Source organism: Stigmatopora argus, chromosome 20, assembly GCF_051989625.1.
Source record: "Stigmatopora argus isolate UIUO_Sarg chromosome 20, RoL_Sarg_1.0, whole genome shotgun sequence".
NCBI lineage: Eukaryota > Metazoa > Chordata > Actinopteri > Syngnathiformes > Syngnathidae > Stigmatopora > Stigmatopora argus.
Window position 1 is genome coordinate 4,870,543 of NC_135406.1, and position 20,146 is coordinate 4,890,688.

Genomic DNA, 20,146 nt, shown 5'->3' on the forward strand with positions numbered 1-20,146 from the left:
GACCGCTCAGAAGGTCCTCAAGGCAGCCAAACAGACGTGCCAACGCCTGGGCCAGTACAGGATGCCCTTTGCCTGGGCCGCAAAGTACCGTATTTTCTCGCATATATGCCATATTTGTCGCTCCAAAAAAAGATGACTGAATCAAGGGTACGGCTTATACGCGCATAAATTAGACTTGACATGCACGAAACTGCAAGGTGATAAAGATGAAATCCCATAACGCAAGACAATGCGGTTGATACAGGCATTTATTTCAAAATAGAGAAAAGATAAACAGATCAAACGCTAAACAAAATTTATTTTGAAGTCTATGAATGAAATTCAAGAAAAAAATAAACCGTATCTTGCATAAAACGTGAAAAAACTCACTGCCATTGCTCGCTCAGGGCGCCGCTATCCTACTTAGGGATGACAAACTAGACCACGACAGACACACTTCCTGGTTGTACTGCTCACGTGACTTCCTTTTTGAATTTGTCTATGTGCAGACGATCCTTTCGATTCATACAGGATCTCAGAAATACTACATGCGATTATTTCTATTAAGATTCCTTCAAAATAACACATTTTACTCCCTATTAAAACCATGAATATGGAGGGGAAAATTGTGATTTATACGAGGGAAATTATAAAATTCAACGATTTTAAAGCAATTTTAAGGCTGCGGCTTATACGCGGATGCGGCTAATATGCGAGAAAAAATGTTCTTCAAATCCGTCCCCTCCCCAGGCAGGTGTTTAAGGATGCTCAGGGCAGTCTCGACATGGACGGCAAGTTTTCTCCCCTCTACCGCCAGGACAGCGGGAAAATCTCCACCGATGACATCATCAAACTGCTATCCGACACCAGGAAGTGAGTAATGGACACGCCCCTGCTATTTTAGTCCTGAAAGTGTTTTGTAATTCCTTTGCGACTGTCAATATTTATCTCCAATCAGGCCCGAGAAGAGCAAACTTCAGATCATTCCCGGACAGCTGAACGTCACCATTGAGTGCGTCCCACCTGATTTTTCAAGTATGTTCCCCCGTCTTATTATGTTTTTTTTTCTATCCATTCCTGGCATAGTCCATTCAATTGGAAAAATCTGTCCGTTCATTACATTTCGAAGGACAGTCTTAATAACCCGCAATTAGGCCGTCCCAAGCCTTGCTGTGATTTCTAAAAAATGGTTTTCCGACGGATTTGCTCTCGTCTGCTGGAGAATGTGATTAAATTCCAGTCTTTGAGATTTTGATCATAAAAAAAGCAAAATGCTGGAATGTAAACACAACAAGTTAGGTACAAGAACACAAAACCGGGCTCTACATTAGATTAGATTAGATCATCCTGTATTCGGGAAATTTTACTGTCACAGTAGCAAGAGGGTGAGAATACAGACACAGCAAAATACATTTTAGACATAAAATATAGGTAATAAATAAGGTAAGAACTAAATAAGAGTGTTATGCTTCTCTCCTCAGACACGGTGACCTCCTCTTATATTCCCGTGAAGCCCTTCGAGGAAACCTGCGAGCGTGTATCCGTAGAAGTCGAGGAGTTCCTGCCCGAAGAGGCCAAGTACAACTACCCCTTCACCACTTACAAGCACCAACTTTACGTCTACCCGCTGCAACTCAAATACGACAACCAGAAAAGCTTCACGAAGGTTCGTTTCATCCAAAAGACTGCATTTTTGTCCGGTTTTATCTATTTCCCCCTATGAGGATTACGCATGCTATCAGTTATTATTCTATTTTCTTATATTGAGCTGTTTTACTCACTCTCTTGGCACGGTATTTCTATACTTTTACTCTATTTTAACACAATCTTCGAAGTCCCTGGCGGGGGGGGGGGGGGGGGGGGGGGCGACCCCCACTCCTCAGGAAGACCGACACACAGTCAACCACTTGGATCGTCCGGAAAGGCACAGCCTTTCTCGGAGATAGGCCGACACACAGCCACGATCCTGCTGTATACCTTTACGTATTTCTCCGACACGCAGAGAACGCTTCCCCGACTCACAGGGAACGGTATACGCAACTTTTTCTCCGACAAACAGAGAATTTCCCCGACACATAGGGACATTTCCCCGACACACAGGGAAACAGGGACTTATACTAGATTGTTTTTTTACGAATTAGTTTTAACCAGTGCCTTACCGTCTTAGGCACTTGTCCTGGTTAGATGAGATTCGTCACCGGACCTCGGGGAGACGGGGGTCCAATCCCTAATGGCCCCTTCCCTCAATGGGGGATGGCTGACGTCAGTTTCTTGGCCTCTCGATTCCCCGTCGTCCCGATGCCACAGATCTTGAACCCCGGGTTTCGGCACCAAAATGTCCGGTCCACGATGAACATTCACAAGGTCGAACACAAGTAAGCACGCCAAGACAGATGAGTGAGATTTTGACGCTTCTGCAGAAGGAGAGTCGTAGATCGGAGAACAGAAGCAGTCGAAGATTGACCGGAATCTTAAGCAGAGTAACTCTGCCTGTTCTTTCTCCGTGCTTCTGTAGAAGCGTCAATATCTCACTCATCTGTCTTGGCGTGCTTACTTGTGTTCGACCTTGTGAATGTTCATTGTGGACCGGACAATTTTCCTTCGTTCGTTTTCAGTGCGTGCGTTGCCGTGAAAATTCTTTCCATTTACTAGGCTAGAAACATTGCAGTCTGCATTCAGTTCCGGGATTCGGATGAAGACGGCGGGACCTCTCTAAAGGTAAACGGCATTTTCTTTTTAAAATGGGAGTTCAGTTTTTTCCCCATTTTCTATTTTCCACACACACCATTCATCCATTGTTGGTACTCGTCTCGTCTCTGCATTCCTAGGCTTTTGAAGCAACTTGGTACGATAACACTGGCAGATAAAAGATTTGAGATATGAGATCAGTACATTCATTTATCACAACTCTAGCCTTGTAGCTTTTCTATTGTGGTACTAAGTAGCGCCATACCAATTAGGATTCTATACTATATTTCATTTTTTTCATTTTTTTTATAAACCGGGATTGCATTATTACCATATTTTTCAGACTATCAGTCGCATCAGCCAAATAAGAGGGGAAAAATAGAGTACAGTCGTACCTCTACTTACAAAATGAATTGGTTCCAGAACTTTTTTCGTAACTTGAATATTTCGTAAGCAGAACAGTACTTTATATGTAAATTCCGTAATTCTTTCCAGTCCTAAAAAAAACACTACTCAACCCTTTAAAAATGACAAGTGTCACAATTATGTATGAAAGATGCGAGAAACAGACAAAAATGAAAGAAAAGTATAAGAACATTATTTTTTTAATGTTATTAAATGAATAACAAGCATGCAAAAACTTCATGTAGTAGTAGAGTACACTAAGGAAGAAGCAAACATTAGCACATGAACACATGCACAAAAACACACAGGCCAAAATAATGTGACCAGGTCAATTTCAAAATAAAATAACGGATACATTGACATTCAGAGGAATTTCGTACCTAGAGGCATTTGTAAGTAGATGTACGACTTTATAAGTTGCATTTTTTGAGTTCAGTTTTGTAATTGATCAGAAACCAAGAACAAACATGACATGTTAAAATTATAGTATAATAGGAAACAATAGACAAAAAACGCACCTGGTAAAGTCATATTATAACAGTTTATTGGATAAAAATAGCCTAAAAGACACAACATAACTAGCTGTTGGCACAGAGTTAAAAAAAAAAGAGAGACATAATTTTCCGGCCCAGCCAAACTAAAACAAAAGTGCAATTTATCATTTATAATTGATTTATTTCAGCAACTCACGGTCTTAAATGAAAGCTATCTTTATATTGCAGTGCATCTACGGAAAACCAGGAGACTCACTTTTCACCAGCAAAGTTTATGCAGCAGTTTTGCACCACAACCAAAGCCCGGAATTCTATGACGAGGTGAGATCCCAACGAAAAAAAAACTTTTGTTCCTGCAGTTTTTTTAAGACAAAGATCTTTGGGAACTACCATGTTGACATGGAGATAATCACTATATGGCCTCAAATGAAATAGATTAGTATTTCAAGACCCCCACCAACACTGGCTCATCTTTACTTCCTGAACCTTATTACGCCGGAATCCACATAAACACGTGATGATTTAAATCCACAAGCCTCGAGGAGCCCCAAAGCTGTGGCATATTTGACTCAAGGTCTCATGCTTGCCTGACTCATGCATTGCTCAGCTCAAGACTGCCGTCTTGTGGACGTTACTTGCCCTGCCTCGTGACTAAAGCTAATGATTGTGTCTTTAGGTTAAGCTGGAGTTGCCTGTCCACTTGCACGAAAAGCACCATGTCCTTTTCACCTTTTATCATATTAGCTGTGAATCCAGCAGCAAGAAGAGAGAAGCTGTGGAATCCTTGGGTATTTTAATAGAATATATTTTTCTGTGGGAACTTGTCGGGTTGTGTGATGTGAGTTTTTTTTGACATTTTCTTCTCAGTCGGTTATTCCTGGTTACCTCTCCTAAAAGACGGCAGGATGCAATCAACAGAGCTGCAGCTACCCGTCGCTGCCACTTTGCCTTCTGGGTATTTGGGTCAGGACACCAAAAAGGTTTGTGAAAACCACAGCTTTACAGTAATACCTTGACATACGAGTGCCCCAACATACGAGAAATTTGAGATACGGAGAAAATTCCGAGCAAATATTTGCATTGAGAGCATACGAGAGGCTGCTTATGATAACAACGCACTGTCATTCTCATCGCATCTCCCTCGCGTAAAGATATCTACGAGCACTGGGCGTACAGGTTGCATTTTTAATGTGTTTTTTTGCGTTAATCAGTGCAGAATTAAGGGGAAAACAATGGGTCCAAAACAAGATGGTGCAATGAAGGGTAGTGAAAATTGTGTCCATTGTAATGTCTTGTTCTTGGTGTTTTTTCAGAGGGTGGGAACAAATTCATTTGTATTTAGTTCATTTCTATGGGAAATAATTGATTCGAGATATGAGTAAATTGACATACGAGCTCGGTCCCGGAACGCATTAAGCTCATATCTCAAGGTATTGCTGTATAGTGGTACCTCGACATACGATCTTAATCCGTTCGTATGTCGAGCTTCTCGTAACTCAAGCGAACGTTTCCCATTGAAATGAACTAAAAACATATGAATTCGTTCCAACCCTCTGAAAAAACACCAAAAACAGGATATTGGATTGGAAAAAATGTTTTATTTCTTCTAATTTGCCATCTATTAACAAAGTAACACATAACTAGTGGTTTAATAGTAATACAATGTGTTTAATAGAAGTAAAATTAGACGCATTTCGCGGAGGGTAGAGACAACGACATACACGGAGGCGGAGGGGGGGGGGTGTCCGGGGGGATTTTATCCACGGCAACAACGCACTCGTAACCGAACAAACAAATTCAAATTAACTTGGATTAATATATACAGACACACTCAAACATACGTTTAATGTAACTTTACACAAAACTGAATTCTAATTTTGTTTTAATTTTTTTACCTTCGTTTTCCGGGTTAGCGGTTTGCCACGCCTCCACCCTCACTTTCGCTATCGATAGGCTGTTTGCTGTTGTATTCCCTTCAAAATATTCCGAAAATGATGCACACCAATGTTCTAACAATAGGATAACACACGACCACTTGCCCATGCGAAGTAGTCTTGAATGAGCGATCGCGGGAGCTAACAGGCTAAGGAAGGAATAGCAGCCTACCCACGTATTGATTGTGGGTAATGAAGTTTTATTCTGAGAGAGGGTGCCATTGGCTATCGGTGTTGTGTGCACGAGTATACTTAATTACCCAGAAAGCCCTCTTTTTGCGTTGTGCGTTTCCTGGTCGAAACTCGTCTGAATAAATCGTTCAGTGCTCGTCGATATTTGTTATACACGAAAGAGATGCAGCAAAAAAAGACAATGTGCTACAATGATAAACAGCCTCTCATGTCATGACCACCTGGCTTGGTCGCATCTCGAAATTTTGAGTATCGCGGGCGAATTATTCGATCGAAATTTTCATCGTATCATGAGCATGTTGTCGGTAGAGCTGATCATAGGTCGAGGTACCACTGTATTTAGATGTCTCATTGCATGGAAATTCCAACATCTGCTCACTCCCAGCCGGATTTGAAGTGGGTGGAAAACGCAAAGCTGCTCTTCAAAATGAGAAGCCGTGTGGCATCGACGATTTACGCTCAGGTGACATGACTCTACTGCAAAAAATACGAAGAAAAACATGTAATACCTTCAATTTCCAAATTACCTTCTGGCTTTTTCCATCTTCAGGACCTACATCTCCACAAGTTCTTCTTGCACTGCCAACTAATGAGTAGCGCCTCCGAGGATAAACAGGCAGAGCTTATCAAATACCTGAAGGTCAAACACCGGATTAAGTTGTTTTGCGCGTAAAAACGCTCCGGGTTTTATTTCCGTCTCTCCATTCTCAGTGCCTACATGCCATGGAAATGCACGTCATGGTCCACTTCCTGCCCACGGTACTCACTTATCTGCTCGAGGTCCTGTCCGCGGGCGCGAAAGACAACCAGGAAATTGCCGTCAACTCTCTACGGTCCGTCCAGTTGGGGATTTACTTTTATTTTAGGGTCATAGTTTATGACCTTTTTCTATTTTTTTGCAGGGTCATCATACATATTGTATCCAGGTGCCACGAGGAGGGACTTGAAAATTATCTCCGCTCTTTCGTGAAGGCACGGTGGCGCCACGGTTACGGTTTTGACCCGAAAAGACAACTTTTTAATTGTTATTTTTGCTTTCTTTTCAGTATGTGTTTATTGCCAAAACACCTGCTGGCACAAACACAGCGTGCATGCATGAGGTGTTGGCTGCAGCAGTCACAGCCGTTCTCAAGCAGACGGCAGATTTCAACACGAGCAACAAACTGCTCAAGGTGTTAGTTGTTGTAGCAACATTGAACAGCAGGTGGCGTACTCGCCTAGAACAGCTGGCGAGCTATACTCACCAGGTCATCTTTTTTTTTTGGTAGTATTCATGGTTCTTCTTCGAAACAATGGCGAAATCAATGGCCCAGTACATGCAAGAGGACAACCGTATTAAGGTACATACTTTCTTCATAACTGCGTATATTCCGGACTATAATGTGTACCCTTTTTTTAATATTTTGGCCAGGCCTGTGACGTACAGGCGACGAAAAGTGTAACGTATTTTCACGCATAAACGCCGTATTCGTCGCAAAAAAAATTATAACTGAATCAAGGGTTTGGCTTATATGCGCATACCGTATTTTCACGACTATACAGCGCATCGTATTTTTAGCCGCAGTGTCAGTAACGAGTGCTTATTCTGTATTTTAAACACACAAAGGACGCACCGTTTTTATAGACGCAGCCAGGCATGGCAAAACATACACCAGCTTAAACATGCACGCTACACCCACACGCTAAAAACACGTTTTTAAAAAGGCAACGGAAAATTCGGTAAATTAGACTTGACATGCTCAAAACGCCATAACGCAAGACAATGCAGCCGATACGGTCTTTTATTTCAAAGTAAAGAAAAGATAAAGAGATAAAACCCTAAAGAAAATTTATTTTGACCTCTATGAATGAAATTTTAAAAATAAAATCAAATAATTCCAATCGAACCAGCCTCGTGACTCCGCCCTAATTGTTTCAGATGCCACGTGCCCAGCGCTTTCCGGACACTTTCCATCAGGCGTTGCAGTCCCTGGTGCTGTCCATCATGCCCCACATTACGATTCGCCACACAGAGATTCCGGAGGAAGCCCGCTGCGTCAATCTAAGTTTGGCTAATTTAATCAAGGTATGGATGTTTTTATCTTCCCCCAACCACTTCCCTCCGCCAACTGTTTTGTCATTCTTTCCCCTCAGAGGTGCCTGACCTTCATGAACCGGGGCTTTGCGTTCGGTTTGATCAACCACTACATGTGCCACTTCAGCTTCAAAGATCCAAAGGTACGCCCGCGTAATTACCCGTTGACCAACGAGCGGAGAGGTGGTTCAGGCATGGATGCTTTCGGTACTCGGACGATTTGCCGAAAGACGTTTCGCCGACGGAGGTTTGGCCGACGGACAGTTCGCCGAAACGGGATTCGCGCGCTTGCCCCGCCCCCGGATCGTGTGTGTACATGTTTTTCAACCTCGGCCCGCGGGCCATATATGGCCCGTTACAGATAACATTCATTTAGGAATAACAAGGGCATGTACTGCCCCCCGCTGGATATATTTCTAAATACAAGTACGTACTACAATGTGCTGCCAATTTTTTATACAACAGCCATTTGGACACGCAATGTAATTTATCAAAGCTGGGGATTGATGTCTGACACTGATAAAAAAACAACACTAAAAGATTTATGTGAAATTCTAAGTGCCTTGGACAGACTAGAAGGCTTAGAGAACAATACCTGAAAATGCCATGGAACACACTTTTACTTATAGTTTAATTTTAAATAATTTCCCATTATTTTAGGAAATATATATTCCAAATGATTTGCTGAGAACATTAATTCAAAGATTAATCTCAACGTTTTCTATGCTGGTGTAAATTTTCTGGAGTAGGATTTCTGGATTTACAATTTCATTACAGTAGTACTTACTGTTACTACTACTTTATTTTCTATATTTCTTCTGTCATGTACTGTACTGCATGATCTCCAAATGGCTACTAGTTTAAATGCAAGGATAAAATAAAAAACATAAAAAATTGGCAGCACATTGTAGTACGTACTTGTATTTAGAAATATGTCCAGCGGGGGGCAGTACATGCCCTTGTTATTCCTAAATGAATGTTATCTGTAACGGGCCGTATATGGCCCGCGGGCCGAGGTTGAAAAACATGTACATACAAAATCCGGGGGCGGGACGAGTGCGCGAATCCCGTTTCGGCGAAACGTCCGTTCGGCGAACTGTCCGTCGGCCAAACGTCCGTCGGCGAAACGTCTTTCGGCGAAACGTCCGGTCACGGATGCTTTCCACAGGTGCTGACTGAGATGAAGTTCAATTTTCTGATGGCGCTTTGCAACCACGAGCATTTCATCCCCCTCAATCTGCCCATGGCGTTCGGACGGACGAAACTGCAACGGGTTCAAGGTGAGTCGTGGGCATTTGCCTGACTCCGCCTCCTCTTTTCGCATCTCTAATGAACCACTATTAACAGTTGTGCGACCAGCGTGTCATAAGGATCTTAATGTCGATGCATTATACTGTCAATGCTGCATGGATTGTGAACAGCTTCCCCGAGTTCTTGGTTCGAACCCAACACCCTTCCCATCTGTTTTTTTTCTCCCTTGCCCGTGGTCAGATTTTATTTCGTACGCAACGGAGCTTTTTGGCCCTGTAGGTAGGTGATTCGACGTCAACGCCACGTGCCGTCGGTCGGCGCTTCTTCCGCCGCTCCTCGCCTCCATTAACGCTTCCTGGCCAAACGCACGAGATGCTTTTATTTTGTAGGGGAGATGAGCTTTGCTTCACACTCGGAGTATTTTTTCCCACACGTTTGTCGTCTAAGTCTCTATCACTTTTATTCCAGCTGATCATTTAAGGACTTTAAATGCACTGCCTGTTATGATGATATTAACACAGCATTATGGCCTTGCACTTGATTGCATCCTTTCTTTCGATCTCTGCTCTATGTTTGCAAAGTGTCAATTTATAAGATTATACATTTCCTGTCTGGAAATATATAATAAGGTGAAATTCTCTTATGGGATAACAATGTCTGCATTATGATAATCACTCATTCACATCCAAGCCTTTTTACAAAGACAATTTTCCCGCCTTGTATTACGTTTAAATTCAATTTATACCTATTTATTTATGTCTGTGTCTGTATTCTCACCCTCTGGCTACAGTGACAGTGAAATTTATTTTAATTTATCTAATCTAATCGAATTTTGCTGATAATTTGAGAATTACAATTTGATTTTTCAGTACATCACATAGCAATGAGGCTATTTCCAATCTGATTGGGTAGCGTAAACTGCAGCGTTATCTACCATTTGACCCTAAATTACTATTTCTATTATACCGTATTTTCTCGCATATTTGTCGCTAAAAGAATGATGACTGAATCGAGAGTACGGCTTATATGCGCATAAATTAGACCTGACATGCACGAAACTGTAGGCGGCTAATATGTGAGAAAATACGGTAGATTATATAGTGCATACTATATGGTATATATACTATATTGTGTAGCAGGGGTATCTAAAAAAAATTCTTCGAGGGTTACTTAAAAAAAATCATGCAATTCCCAACTTAAAAACAAAAACAAAAAAAAAACAGTTTTTTCAGATAACTATCACCTAAAAAATACAACAACATTTTAAAAAATACACTTATAGTCCGGAAAATGCGGTATATAGGATTTTTCCAGTATATTTAAGAGCTGTTGCAGTTCTTCTTCGTTAGTTTGCTCAAGTCTTCCTTTTTTTTGGGCCGACCACAGAGCAAAGCCTGGAATTTAGCTTGACTGAAGAATACTGCCGCAATCACTTCCTGGTGGGCCTGCTTCTCCGAGACGTGGCGGCTGCCCTGCAGCAGGGCGCCGAAATCCGGCAGCTGGCGGTGAGCACGCTCAAGAATCTGCTGATCAAGCACGCCGTGGACGATCGCTACACTACCTTCAAGGTGAAATTTGAATCCTATTGTTTTAGTCGCGGAAGACATGCGTCGACTAGAACTCATTTTTTTTGCTTTGGCAGAACCAGCAGGCCAGGATCTGTTTGCTGTACCTGCCATTGTTTGAGTTACTCTTCCAGAACTTGAACCAACTGTCAGCCCAGGCATGCATGTCCAATTTTAATGTAAGTGAAAATGACCACTCTCAATTAGATTAGAACTTTATTTCATCCTGTATTCGGGAAATTTCTTGGTTGCAGTAGCAAGACAGACACACAAGACATTGTAGACCTAGGTAAGAAACTGGAGTTTCAGTTCAAATCGATTGATTCAGAGTTTGGAAAAATGCCGTGTTGTTTAGAATCAAGTTCTTACTACAGTGGTACCTCGACATACGATCTTAATCCGTTCCGGGACTGAGATCGTATGTCGAGCTTTTCGTAAGTCGAGCGAACGTTTCCCATTGAAATGAACGAAAAACAAATGAATTCGTTCCAACCCTCTGAAAAAACACCTAAAAGAGGATATTGGATTGGAAAACATGTTTTATTTCTTCTAATTCGCCATCTATTAACAAGGTAACACATAACTAGTGGTTTAATAGTAATAAAATGTGTTTAATAGAACTAAAATTGGGCAGATTCCGCGGAGGGTATAGAGAGGGACAGAAAGAGAAACGCACTCGTAACGGAACAAACTAATTTAAATTAACTTGGATTAATATATACAGACACTCAAACATATGTTTAATGTAGCTTTACACAAAACTGAATTCTATTTTTTTTTTTTTTACCTTCGTTCTGGCCTGGTTAGTTGTTTGCCACGCCTCCACCCTCACGTTCGCTATCGATGGGCTGTTTGCTGTTGTACTACGTATTCCCTTCAAAATATTCCGAAAATGATGGGCACAAATGTCCTCACAATAGGATAACCTACGACCACTTGCCAACGAGAAGTAGTCTTGAATGAGCGATCGCTCCGCCAACGGGAGCTAACATGCTAAGGGGGGGAAACAGGAAATGCAACATCCTACCCACGTATTGATTGTGGGTAATGAAGTTTTATTCTGAGAAAGGGTGCCATTGCGTATTGGTGTTGTGTGCACGAGTATACTTCATTACCCAGAAAGCCCTCTTTTTGCCTGCGCATGCGCGTTGTGCGTTTCCTGGTCTAAACTCGTCTGAATAAATCGTTCAGTGCTCGTAGATATCTGTAATACACGAAAGAGATGCGGCAAAAAAGACAGTGTGCTACAATGATAAACAGCCTCTCATGTCATGGCCACCTGGCTTGGTCGCATCTCGAAATTTTGATAGTATCGCGGGCAAATTATTCGATCGGAATTTTCGTCGTACCACGAGCATGTCGTACTACGAGGTACCACTGTACTTTGAAGGGAAAATCTTAAGAAAATTCGTCGCACGTGGTGTCCGATTTGCCCACCTTGTATTATGTTTAAGTGCAATTTATACCTATTTATTTATGTCTACAATGTCTTTTCCTGTGTCTGTATTCTCACCCTCTTGCTACTGTGACAGTGAAATTTCCAGAATACGCGATGAATGAATACGATTCTGAGATACAGACGCTCCCCTACTTACGAACATTCGACTTACGAACAACGGTACATACGAACATGTCTGCAAATTGCGTTTATGTCAAAAAATGTTCGTAAGTTCGATTTTGTATTGCGCGCCTTTTTCCGAGTAGGGCTTCTTTCCGCCGCTAATACCGACGCCTGGCGCTGTGACAGCTCAGCTCACCCAGCATCTACCTTCTTCTGCCCACTTCGTTGCAATGAACGTATCTCCAGTGCGCAAAGAACCTTTTTCATTTTTATCATGAAATATCTCGTGCATCCATTATTCAATATGGTTGGTGAAAAGCGAAAGGCTTCTATTGAGGGAGGTGCAAGGAAGAGGCAAGCCATTTCATTTGAAACGAGTGCCAATAATAACGAAGCTTGATGCGCGTGAGAGTGGTGAGCGTTTCACGGGCATTGAATCGTTCGACCGTCAGTACCATTCATAAACATAAAGATGGAGCAGCAGGACCCAAATATTGAACGTTGCACAAAGTTTGCAAATCAATTGAATGATGCCATACAGTGCTACCACATCATTTATGATGAAAAAAAGAAAACTGCAATCGTCATTAGTTTCTCTCTCTCTAATGTATGTATACAGTACTGTATGTATTCTCTCCATTTTATTAAATGTTTTTTTCAGTACAAACCAATGTGTGTTACTTATACAAGCCTTAAACATACAAATGCACTTATATAAACCTTCAATATACTTATATAGGCTTCAATATACTTATATAGGCCTTAAACATAAATTATAATACAAAATATAGCACTGAGCAACTTACGAACAAATTCAACTTATGAACAATCGCTCGGAACCTAACTCGTTCGTAAGTAGGGGAGCGTCTGTATAGCAAGTCATGTGCCTTGATTCAGTCATCATTTTTTTTAAATTACAAATAAGGCTTATATGTGAGAAAATACAGGAAGGTATTATAATGTTTGTTCTTTCTCCTAAAATGTGACTTTTTGTTTAGATCTTCATTGTGCATTTCCTGCTACGAGCTTATAGTATAAAATAGCGTGGTTTATTTATAGTAGTGGACTTGTTTCTTTCTTGCAGGGCTCTAGAGATGACATTATTTCAAGTGGTTCTGCAGACAGCAGAAGAATTAGCACCGCCGTGGAAAAAGATCAGGGTGAGTTTATCTCAGTCTGACAAGATATAGTGACATTTTAGTTTGTAGTAGTATTCCATGTACCAGTAGAAGTATTTTTGACGACTTAAATTATTTTTTTTCACCGCTTTACGTCGTTATCAGGTTTTCCTGTCCTTAATGGCCATACGGTAAGGAGAGAAGACTCGAGAGGTTCTCTTTTTATGGATTCCGGGACACCAGATAGCATTGACGTAAGGCTTTTTAATATCAGTTGTATATGGTGTTGCCTCGGCAACATGTGTCCTAGATTTTTTTTCATTGGAGAGGGTGTTAATCATTAATCTTAGAGTACAAGCAAATATTTTGAATAGAATTTGTATCTTCATTTGCATGCTGGCGTCTTTATTTATTTATTTCAATGAGTTTTTGTCCAATTTAGTCTTGGAAACCGTGGTTACGCTATCTAGTTTGAGTTCAGTATACCTCACTATCTGACTCAGATGTCTATTTGCGGTGTTTTGTATGTATTTTTTTAATGTTGTTTTGCATGTGCAGCTGCAAAGACGCGGGTCCACCATGAGCAGCAGTCCCACCAATATGGGCAGATTGGGGTCTTACGAAATCAAGGGCCTCCTGTTTACATTCTTACACGTGGCCAAGACCTTGTCGGAGGGTCGGTGATCAGACAAATCTGCTGGACATGCCTCGAAATAAACTTTTATTTATAATAGCCCATTCCTTTCTTTCCCCCCACAGACACTATCACTACCTACTGGACCAAAGTGAGCCCCCAAGATATTATGAACTTCCTCAGTTTGCTTGAGTGAGTAGCTTTTCATAATATTTGAAGGAAGTTGTTTCTGCTTGAATCACTTCCTGTCAATTTCAGGACCTGTCTGGTTCAGTTTCGATACATTGGGAAGAGGAACATAGCCAGGTAAGACGCAATAGTTTTTTCCGGACTATAAGTCGCACTTTTTTCATAGCTTGGCTGGGCCTGTTACTAATAATCAAGTGCAGTTTACCGTATTTTTTGCATGTTGACCGCCTCCGCGTATAAGCCGTACTCTTAAAATTGGCTTAAAATCGTTGAATTTTACAATTTCTCGCGTATAAATCGCCCCGATTCACAATTTTCATATTATTCCATATTCTGGGTTTTAATAGGGAGTACAAATGTGTTACTTTGAAGGGAAAATATTAAGAAAAATCATTGCACCTTTCTGAGATACAGACGCTCCCCTACTTACGAACATACGACTTACGAACAACGGTACATACGAATATGTCTGCAAATTGCGTTTATGTCGAAAAATGTTCGTAAGTTCGATTTTGTATTGCGCACCTTTTCCCAAGAAGTGCTTCTTTCCGGCGCTAAAACCGACGCCTGGCGCTGTGAGAGCTCAGCTCACCCAGTATCTACCTTCTTCTGTCCAATTCGTTGCAATGCGGAAGTGCGTGAACGTATCTCCAGTGCGCAAAGAAGCTTTTTCATTTGTATCATTAAATATCTCTTGCATCCATTATTGAATATGGTTGGTAAAAAGCGAAAGGCTTCTATTGAGGGAGGTGCAAGGAAGAGGCAAGCCATTTCATTTGAAACGAGTGGCAATAATAACGAAGCTTGATGCGCGTGAGAGTGGTGAGCGTTGCACGGGCATACAACTTGAATCGTTCGACCGTCAGTACCATTTAGAAAGATAAAGATCGAGCAGCAGGACCCAAATATTGAACGTTGCACAAAGTTTGCAAATCAATTGAATGATGCCATACAGTGCTACCGCATCATTTATGATGAAACAAAGAAGAAAACTGCAATCGTCGTTAGATCGCTTCTTTCGGCCAGTTTCTAAGACATAAATCTCTCTCTCTCTCTCTCTATACAGTACTGTACATATTCTCTCCATTTTATTAAATGTTTTTTTCAGTACAAACCAATGCGTGTTACTTATACAAGCCTTAAACATACAAATGCACTTATATAAACCTTCAATATACTTATATAGGCCTTAAACATAAATTATAATACAAAATATAGCACTGAATCAACTTACAAACAAATTCAACTTATGAACAATCGCTCGGAACCTAACTCGTTCGTAAGTAGGGGAGCGTCTGTACTGTATGAATCGAAAGGATCGTCTGCTGGATTGCACATTATTTGGATCAATATCAGAAGGAAGTTAAATTCAAAATGGAAGTCACTTGAGCAGTACAACCACTTTGCAGTTTCGTGCATGTCATGTCAAATTTGTCCACATATAAGCCGTACCCTTGATTTTTAGTTACAAATACGGCTTATATGCGAGAAAATACAATATGTTATTGTTGGAATAATGATTCAAACCTTTTAAATCATTATTAGTAATATTTAATTAAAAAAGGAAAAACATCTTTCAACAAACTCTGCTTACAACTTGCAAGGAAAATGCCATGTGACGCCGTCTTAGTCCCCAGTGCATTCTGACGAGCGGAATACTCTTCGTTCCATTTAGCGGCACATAACCAAAACATTCAAAGGTAATCTGATTTAAACAATTGCATACGCAAAAACAACTGTCTCTGCTTCCAGTACTCAGTCCTTGGAGCAAGAACTCAGTGTATTGTTTTATGTCTTTGGGTACTTGTATCTCTCGCTGATCCCAGCTGTCCTGGAGAGCGACCTTGGCGTAAGCGTTTGTCTTCGTTGAAAGCGATCAACACATATATATAGTTACACATTTAGGATGAGCAAATATATTGATTAATATAGTAAGCATGTATATTATAAGGCTTTATATTCATTGCAAACACATTTATAATAATGATTATTCCATCAGTTATGTTGTTGATTTTTAGGCTATAATCATTGGGAAACTGTTAATAGATGCCTGTTTTGAATGTATGTTTGTTCTTGGTTTTTGATCAAATAAAACAAATCCCCGACTTATTCTCCCAAAAATACGATAACCTTAAAACTTTGAATTTTTACACCCCTTTTTGTGCTATGTAGGACTCAAGATGCGTGCACATCCAAGTTCTTCTCACCTGATAGGAAGTCACAGACAATGCCAGCTATACGGTGCAACCGAGCCAGTGCCATCCAGACTAAACTGAACCAGTTCGGCACCATGGAGGCCTCGCTCACTTTCAACATAGGCACGTACAGATGACTCATCAGTCAGTGCCTTGCCCTGATCAGATTCGCATGGTATTTTTTGTGCCACAAGCTTCAAAGCTTGTTAAACTAATGGACTCAATCACATTGACAATTTAATTGCAGGGGCGTGGGCATAAAAAATATGTGAGCGGACTGGATTTATTTTTTTAAATAAATAAATAATCTTTAAATAATAGATATTGAAAATTCTACGGAAAGAAACGGGACTCATTCGTATTTCACATTTGTGTGCGGGGGCGGGTTTAGGGATGGGGGCGCCTGAAGCCGTAATCCACCACCAGGCACTCCTCAAGGGAAAGATCTCCATTGGTTGCTTTTAAAAAAGAAAATATGAGAAATTAGTTCTGTATTAAAAATTCCGCGGAAAGAAACGGGACTCATTCGTATTTCACATTTGTGTGCGGGGGCGGGTTTAGGGATGGGGGCCCCTGAAGCAGAAATTCATCACCAGGCTCTCCTCGAGGGAAACATCTCCACTGAGGTCTGCTTAAGTGTCCTGGATATCCTCTCACTTTTCATCCAGTTCTTCAAGGTGAACCCACACAAATTCAACATCCATTGGCTCCGCGTCCTCTCATTTCTAATATATGTCCTCGGCAGACCCAGCTGACAGACAGCGACGGACACAATCCCCTAATGAGGAAGGTCTTCGATGTATACCTCACCTTCCTCAAAGTGAGCCAATCGGAAGCCGCTTACCGGCACGTGTTTGCTGCGCTGCGAGCGTTCATGAATAAGGTACGACTAACTGGCGACCATTCTCGGGTATTCTCTATACACCTATTTGAAACATAAAACATGACGTCGACCCATTTAAGTTTCACGGTCCGTATCTGGCCCCCTTGTAAGTAGAGGTGTACTTTATATGTAAATTCTCTAATTTCTGGCCCCCTCGTAAGTAGAGGTGTACTTTATATGTAAATTCTCAAATTTCTGGCCCCCTCGTAAGTAGAGGTGTACTTTATATGTAAATTCTCTAATTTTTGGCCCCCTCGTAAGTAGAGGTGTACTTTATATGTAAATTCTCGAATTTCTGGCGCCCTCGTAAGTAGAGGTGTACTTTATATGTAAATTCTCTAATTTCTGGCCCCCTCGTATGTAGAGGTGTACTTTATATGTAAATTCTCTAATTTCTGGCCCCCTCGTAAGTAGAGGTGTACTTTATATGTAAATTCTCTAATTTCTGGTCCCCTCGTAAGTCATACCTGTCAACCTCTGCCGATAACTGCCCTTATAAATGATTATGATTCCCCTTACAAACCCCAAAAAAAACTTACCTTTTTGGGGGGTTTGTAAGGGGAATCATAATAATTTATAAGGGCAGTTATCGGCAGAGGTTGACAGGTATGCGTAAGTAGAGGTGTACTTTATATGTAAATTCTCTAATTTCTGGCCCCCTCGTAAGTAGAGGTGTACTTTATATGTAAATTCTCGAATTTCTGGCCCCCTCGTAAGTAGAGGTGTACTTTATATGTAAATTCTCTAATTTCTGGCCCCCTCGTAAGTAGAGGTGTACTTTATATGTAAATTCTCTAATTTGTTCCACGGTCCTCACATAACTACCAACTAAACCTTTTACAATTGGTCAAAGTGTCTTATAAAAAGTCCAACCGATATGAAAAATTGCGTTCCTTGAATAAAAGCTGGGAATTGACCAACGCCCCATCTCACCAGTTCCCCTCAGTGCTATTCAAAGGTCGTGTGACCCTTTGCGAGCTCCTGTGCTGCGAGGTGCTCAAGTGCTGCGTCTCCAAGATGGCGGCGCTAAGGGCCGAAGCCTCGGCGCTGCTCTACCTGCTCATGAGGAACAACTACGAGTACACCAAAAGAAAGACCTTCCTGCGCACGCACCTGCAGGTAGAGTCCGAACCCGCCCGTCCCGTGACCGGACGTTTGGTCCCCGGACGTTTGGTCCCCGGACGTTTGGTCCCCGGACGTTTGGTCCCCGGACGTTTGGCCCCCGGACGTTTGGTCCCCAGACGTTTGGTCGACCGGACGTTTGGTCGACCGGACGTTTGGTAGAATGGACGTTTGGCAGAATGGACATTTGGTAGAACGGACGTTGGGTTGCCGGGTTTGCTCGCTGTCAAATTATGACAGAGAGTTTACTGTTGATATTTTGATATTAGATATTTAGATATTAACCTTACTCTCTCTCATGATTATACTTTTGAGAGCTGGTTTCATCAGTAAAACCCGGTGCCCAAATGTCTGTTCTACCAAACGTCCGTTCTACCAAACGTCCGTTCTACCAAACGTCCGTTCTACCAAACGTCCGTTCCACCAAACGTCAGTTCTACCAAACGTCCGTTCTACCAAACGTCCGTTCTACCAAACGTCTTTCGACGAAACGTCCGAGTACCCGCCCGTCCTAGCTTTCGACCCCGTGATGTTTCTCCTACTTTGGTCTTTCACCCTCAGATCATCATCGCCGTGAGCCAGCTGATTTCCGACATGGCACTAAGCGGAAGTTCGCGCTTCCAGGAGTCGCTTTCCATCATCAACAACTTTGCGAACAGCGACAAGGCTATGAAGGTAGTGTTGGGATGGTGTCATTGTAAATTAGTGTCATTTTGGCTATATATTTTTTATACATACATATTTTGCACGTGGATTTTGTATCATTTCCTCCAATTCTGGGATCTGCCCAAACACAAAGCTCCTCCACTGCAAGATTTTGTACCAAAAAATTCCAACACATCAACAAGGGCTGGCTCTAGAGGTGACTGTGTAGTTCCCATTTAGCCAGTTGACATACATGAACTCCCGTCCCTGAACCTCTTGACCAATCATCTTAAAGCCTGACTATTAGACCAAAAAAAATTGAGATTGAATTGATAGATAAAAATTAGCACTAGGCTACAATCTTACATATTTACATCTATATGTTCAGTAACATGAATATAAATACAGTCATACCTCTACTTACGAATGCCTCTAGGTACGAAATTTTCAGGTAACAATTTTTTTATATACAAATGAGTGACTTGAGTTACGAAAAAGATCCAAGTTACGAAATCGACCCCAAAAAGTACGTCTTTCATACAAAATTAGGACACTTTGACCAATTTTAAAGGGTTTAGTTGGTAGTTGTGTGAGGACCGTGGAACGAATGAGAGAATTTACATATAAAGTACACACACCTCAACTTACGAAATGTTCAAGTTACGAAAAAAGTTCTGGAACCAACCAATTAATTTCGTAAGTAGAGGTATGACTATGTTCATTGAGTAATTGCATTTCTTCTATATTAGTCCACAGCGTTCCCCTCAGAGGTCAAAGGTCTAACCAAGCGGATCCGTACGGTGCTGATGGCCACGGCTCAGATGAGGGAGCACGAAAAAGACCCCGAAATGTTGCTGGACCTGCAGTACAGCCTGGCCCGCTCCTACGCCAGCACCCCTGAACTTAGACGGACCTGGTTGGACAGCATGGCTCGCGCGCACCTGAAAAATAACGATCTTTCTGAGGTAGGATTTTTCTTGTGGTTGGTTTCATGTGGGCAAAACAAATATTCAGTATTTTAGCAACCAATTCTTGGGAATATGTTTTTCCAGTGAAGCCTCATGGGTGTACGTGTTAATGCTTGCTTTTTCATTCCTTTCTCAAGTTCCAAAGAGTTCTAAAAGGTGTCTTTAGTTCTCAGACACCACCCAAAGAATACAAAAGGAAGAGGGGAAAAAAATGGTTATCCACATTTTTCATTTGATCAGAATTCGAGG

At 41.5% G+C, this 20,146-nt stretch overlaps 1 protein-coding gene across 2 annotated transcripts in view; it reads left to right on the forward strand.

Moving 5' to 3' along the window:
* Positions 1-20,146, forward strand: part of dock11 (dedicator of cytokinesis 11) — a 37,897-nt gene that overhangs the window by 9,438 nt on the left and 8,313 nt on the right. Inside the window, exons 14-44 of one of the 2 annotated variants that reach the window (XM_077588301.1) lie at positions 2-84; positions 730-852; positions 938-1,014; positions 1,461-1,645; positions 2,632-2,697; positions 3,795-3,887; positions 4,243-4,354; positions 4,434-4,546; positions 6,078-6,155; positions 6,243-6,332; positions 6,404-6,525; positions 6,595-6,664; positions 6,739-6,864; positions 6,961-7,032; positions 7,611-7,757; positions 7,826-7,909; positions 8,935-9,046; positions 9,258-9,296; positions 10,404-10,585; positions 10,660-10,761; positions 13,228-13,303; positions 13,427-13,515; positions 13,820-13,937; positions 14,021-14,087; positions 14,154-14,201; positions 16,257-16,402; positions 16,841-16,956; positions 17,025-17,162; positions 18,099-18,281; positions 18,846-18,959; positions 19,679-19,894. In XM_077588301.1, the coding sequence (XP_077444427.1) occupies positions 2-84; positions 730-852; positions 938-1,014; positions 1,461-1,645; positions 2,632-2,697; positions 3,795-3,887; positions 4,243-4,354; positions 4,434-4,546; positions 6,078-6,155; positions 6,243-6,332; positions 6,404-6,525; positions 6,595-6,664; positions 6,739-6,864; positions 6,961-7,032; positions 7,611-7,757; positions 7,826-7,909; positions 8,935-9,046; positions 9,258-9,296; positions 10,404-10,585; positions 10,660-10,761; positions 13,228-13,303; positions 13,427-13,515; positions 13,820-13,937; positions 14,021-14,087; positions 14,154-14,201; positions 16,257-16,402; positions 16,841-16,956; positions 17,025-17,162; positions 18,099-18,281; positions 18,846-18,959; positions 19,679-19,894 (3,387 nt within the window). The remainder of the gene's footprint in view (position 1; positions 85-729; positions 853-937; positions 1,015-1,460; positions 1,646-2,631; positions 2,698-3,794; positions 3,888-4,242; positions 4,355-4,433; positions 4,547-6,077; positions 6,156-6,242; positions 6,333-6,403; positions 6,526-6,594; positions 6,665-6,738; positions 6,865-6,960; positions 7,033-7,610; positions 7,758-7,825; positions 7,910-8,934; positions 9,047-9,257; positions 9,297-10,403; positions 10,586-10,659; positions 10,762-13,227; positions 13,304-13,426; positions 13,516-13,819; positions 13,938-14,020; positions 14,088-14,153; positions 14,202-16,256; positions 16,403-16,840; positions 16,957-17,024; positions 17,163-18,098; positions 18,282-18,845; positions 18,960-19,678; positions 19,895-20,146) is intronic. The other variant, XM_077588302.1, reaches the window with a different exon arrangement.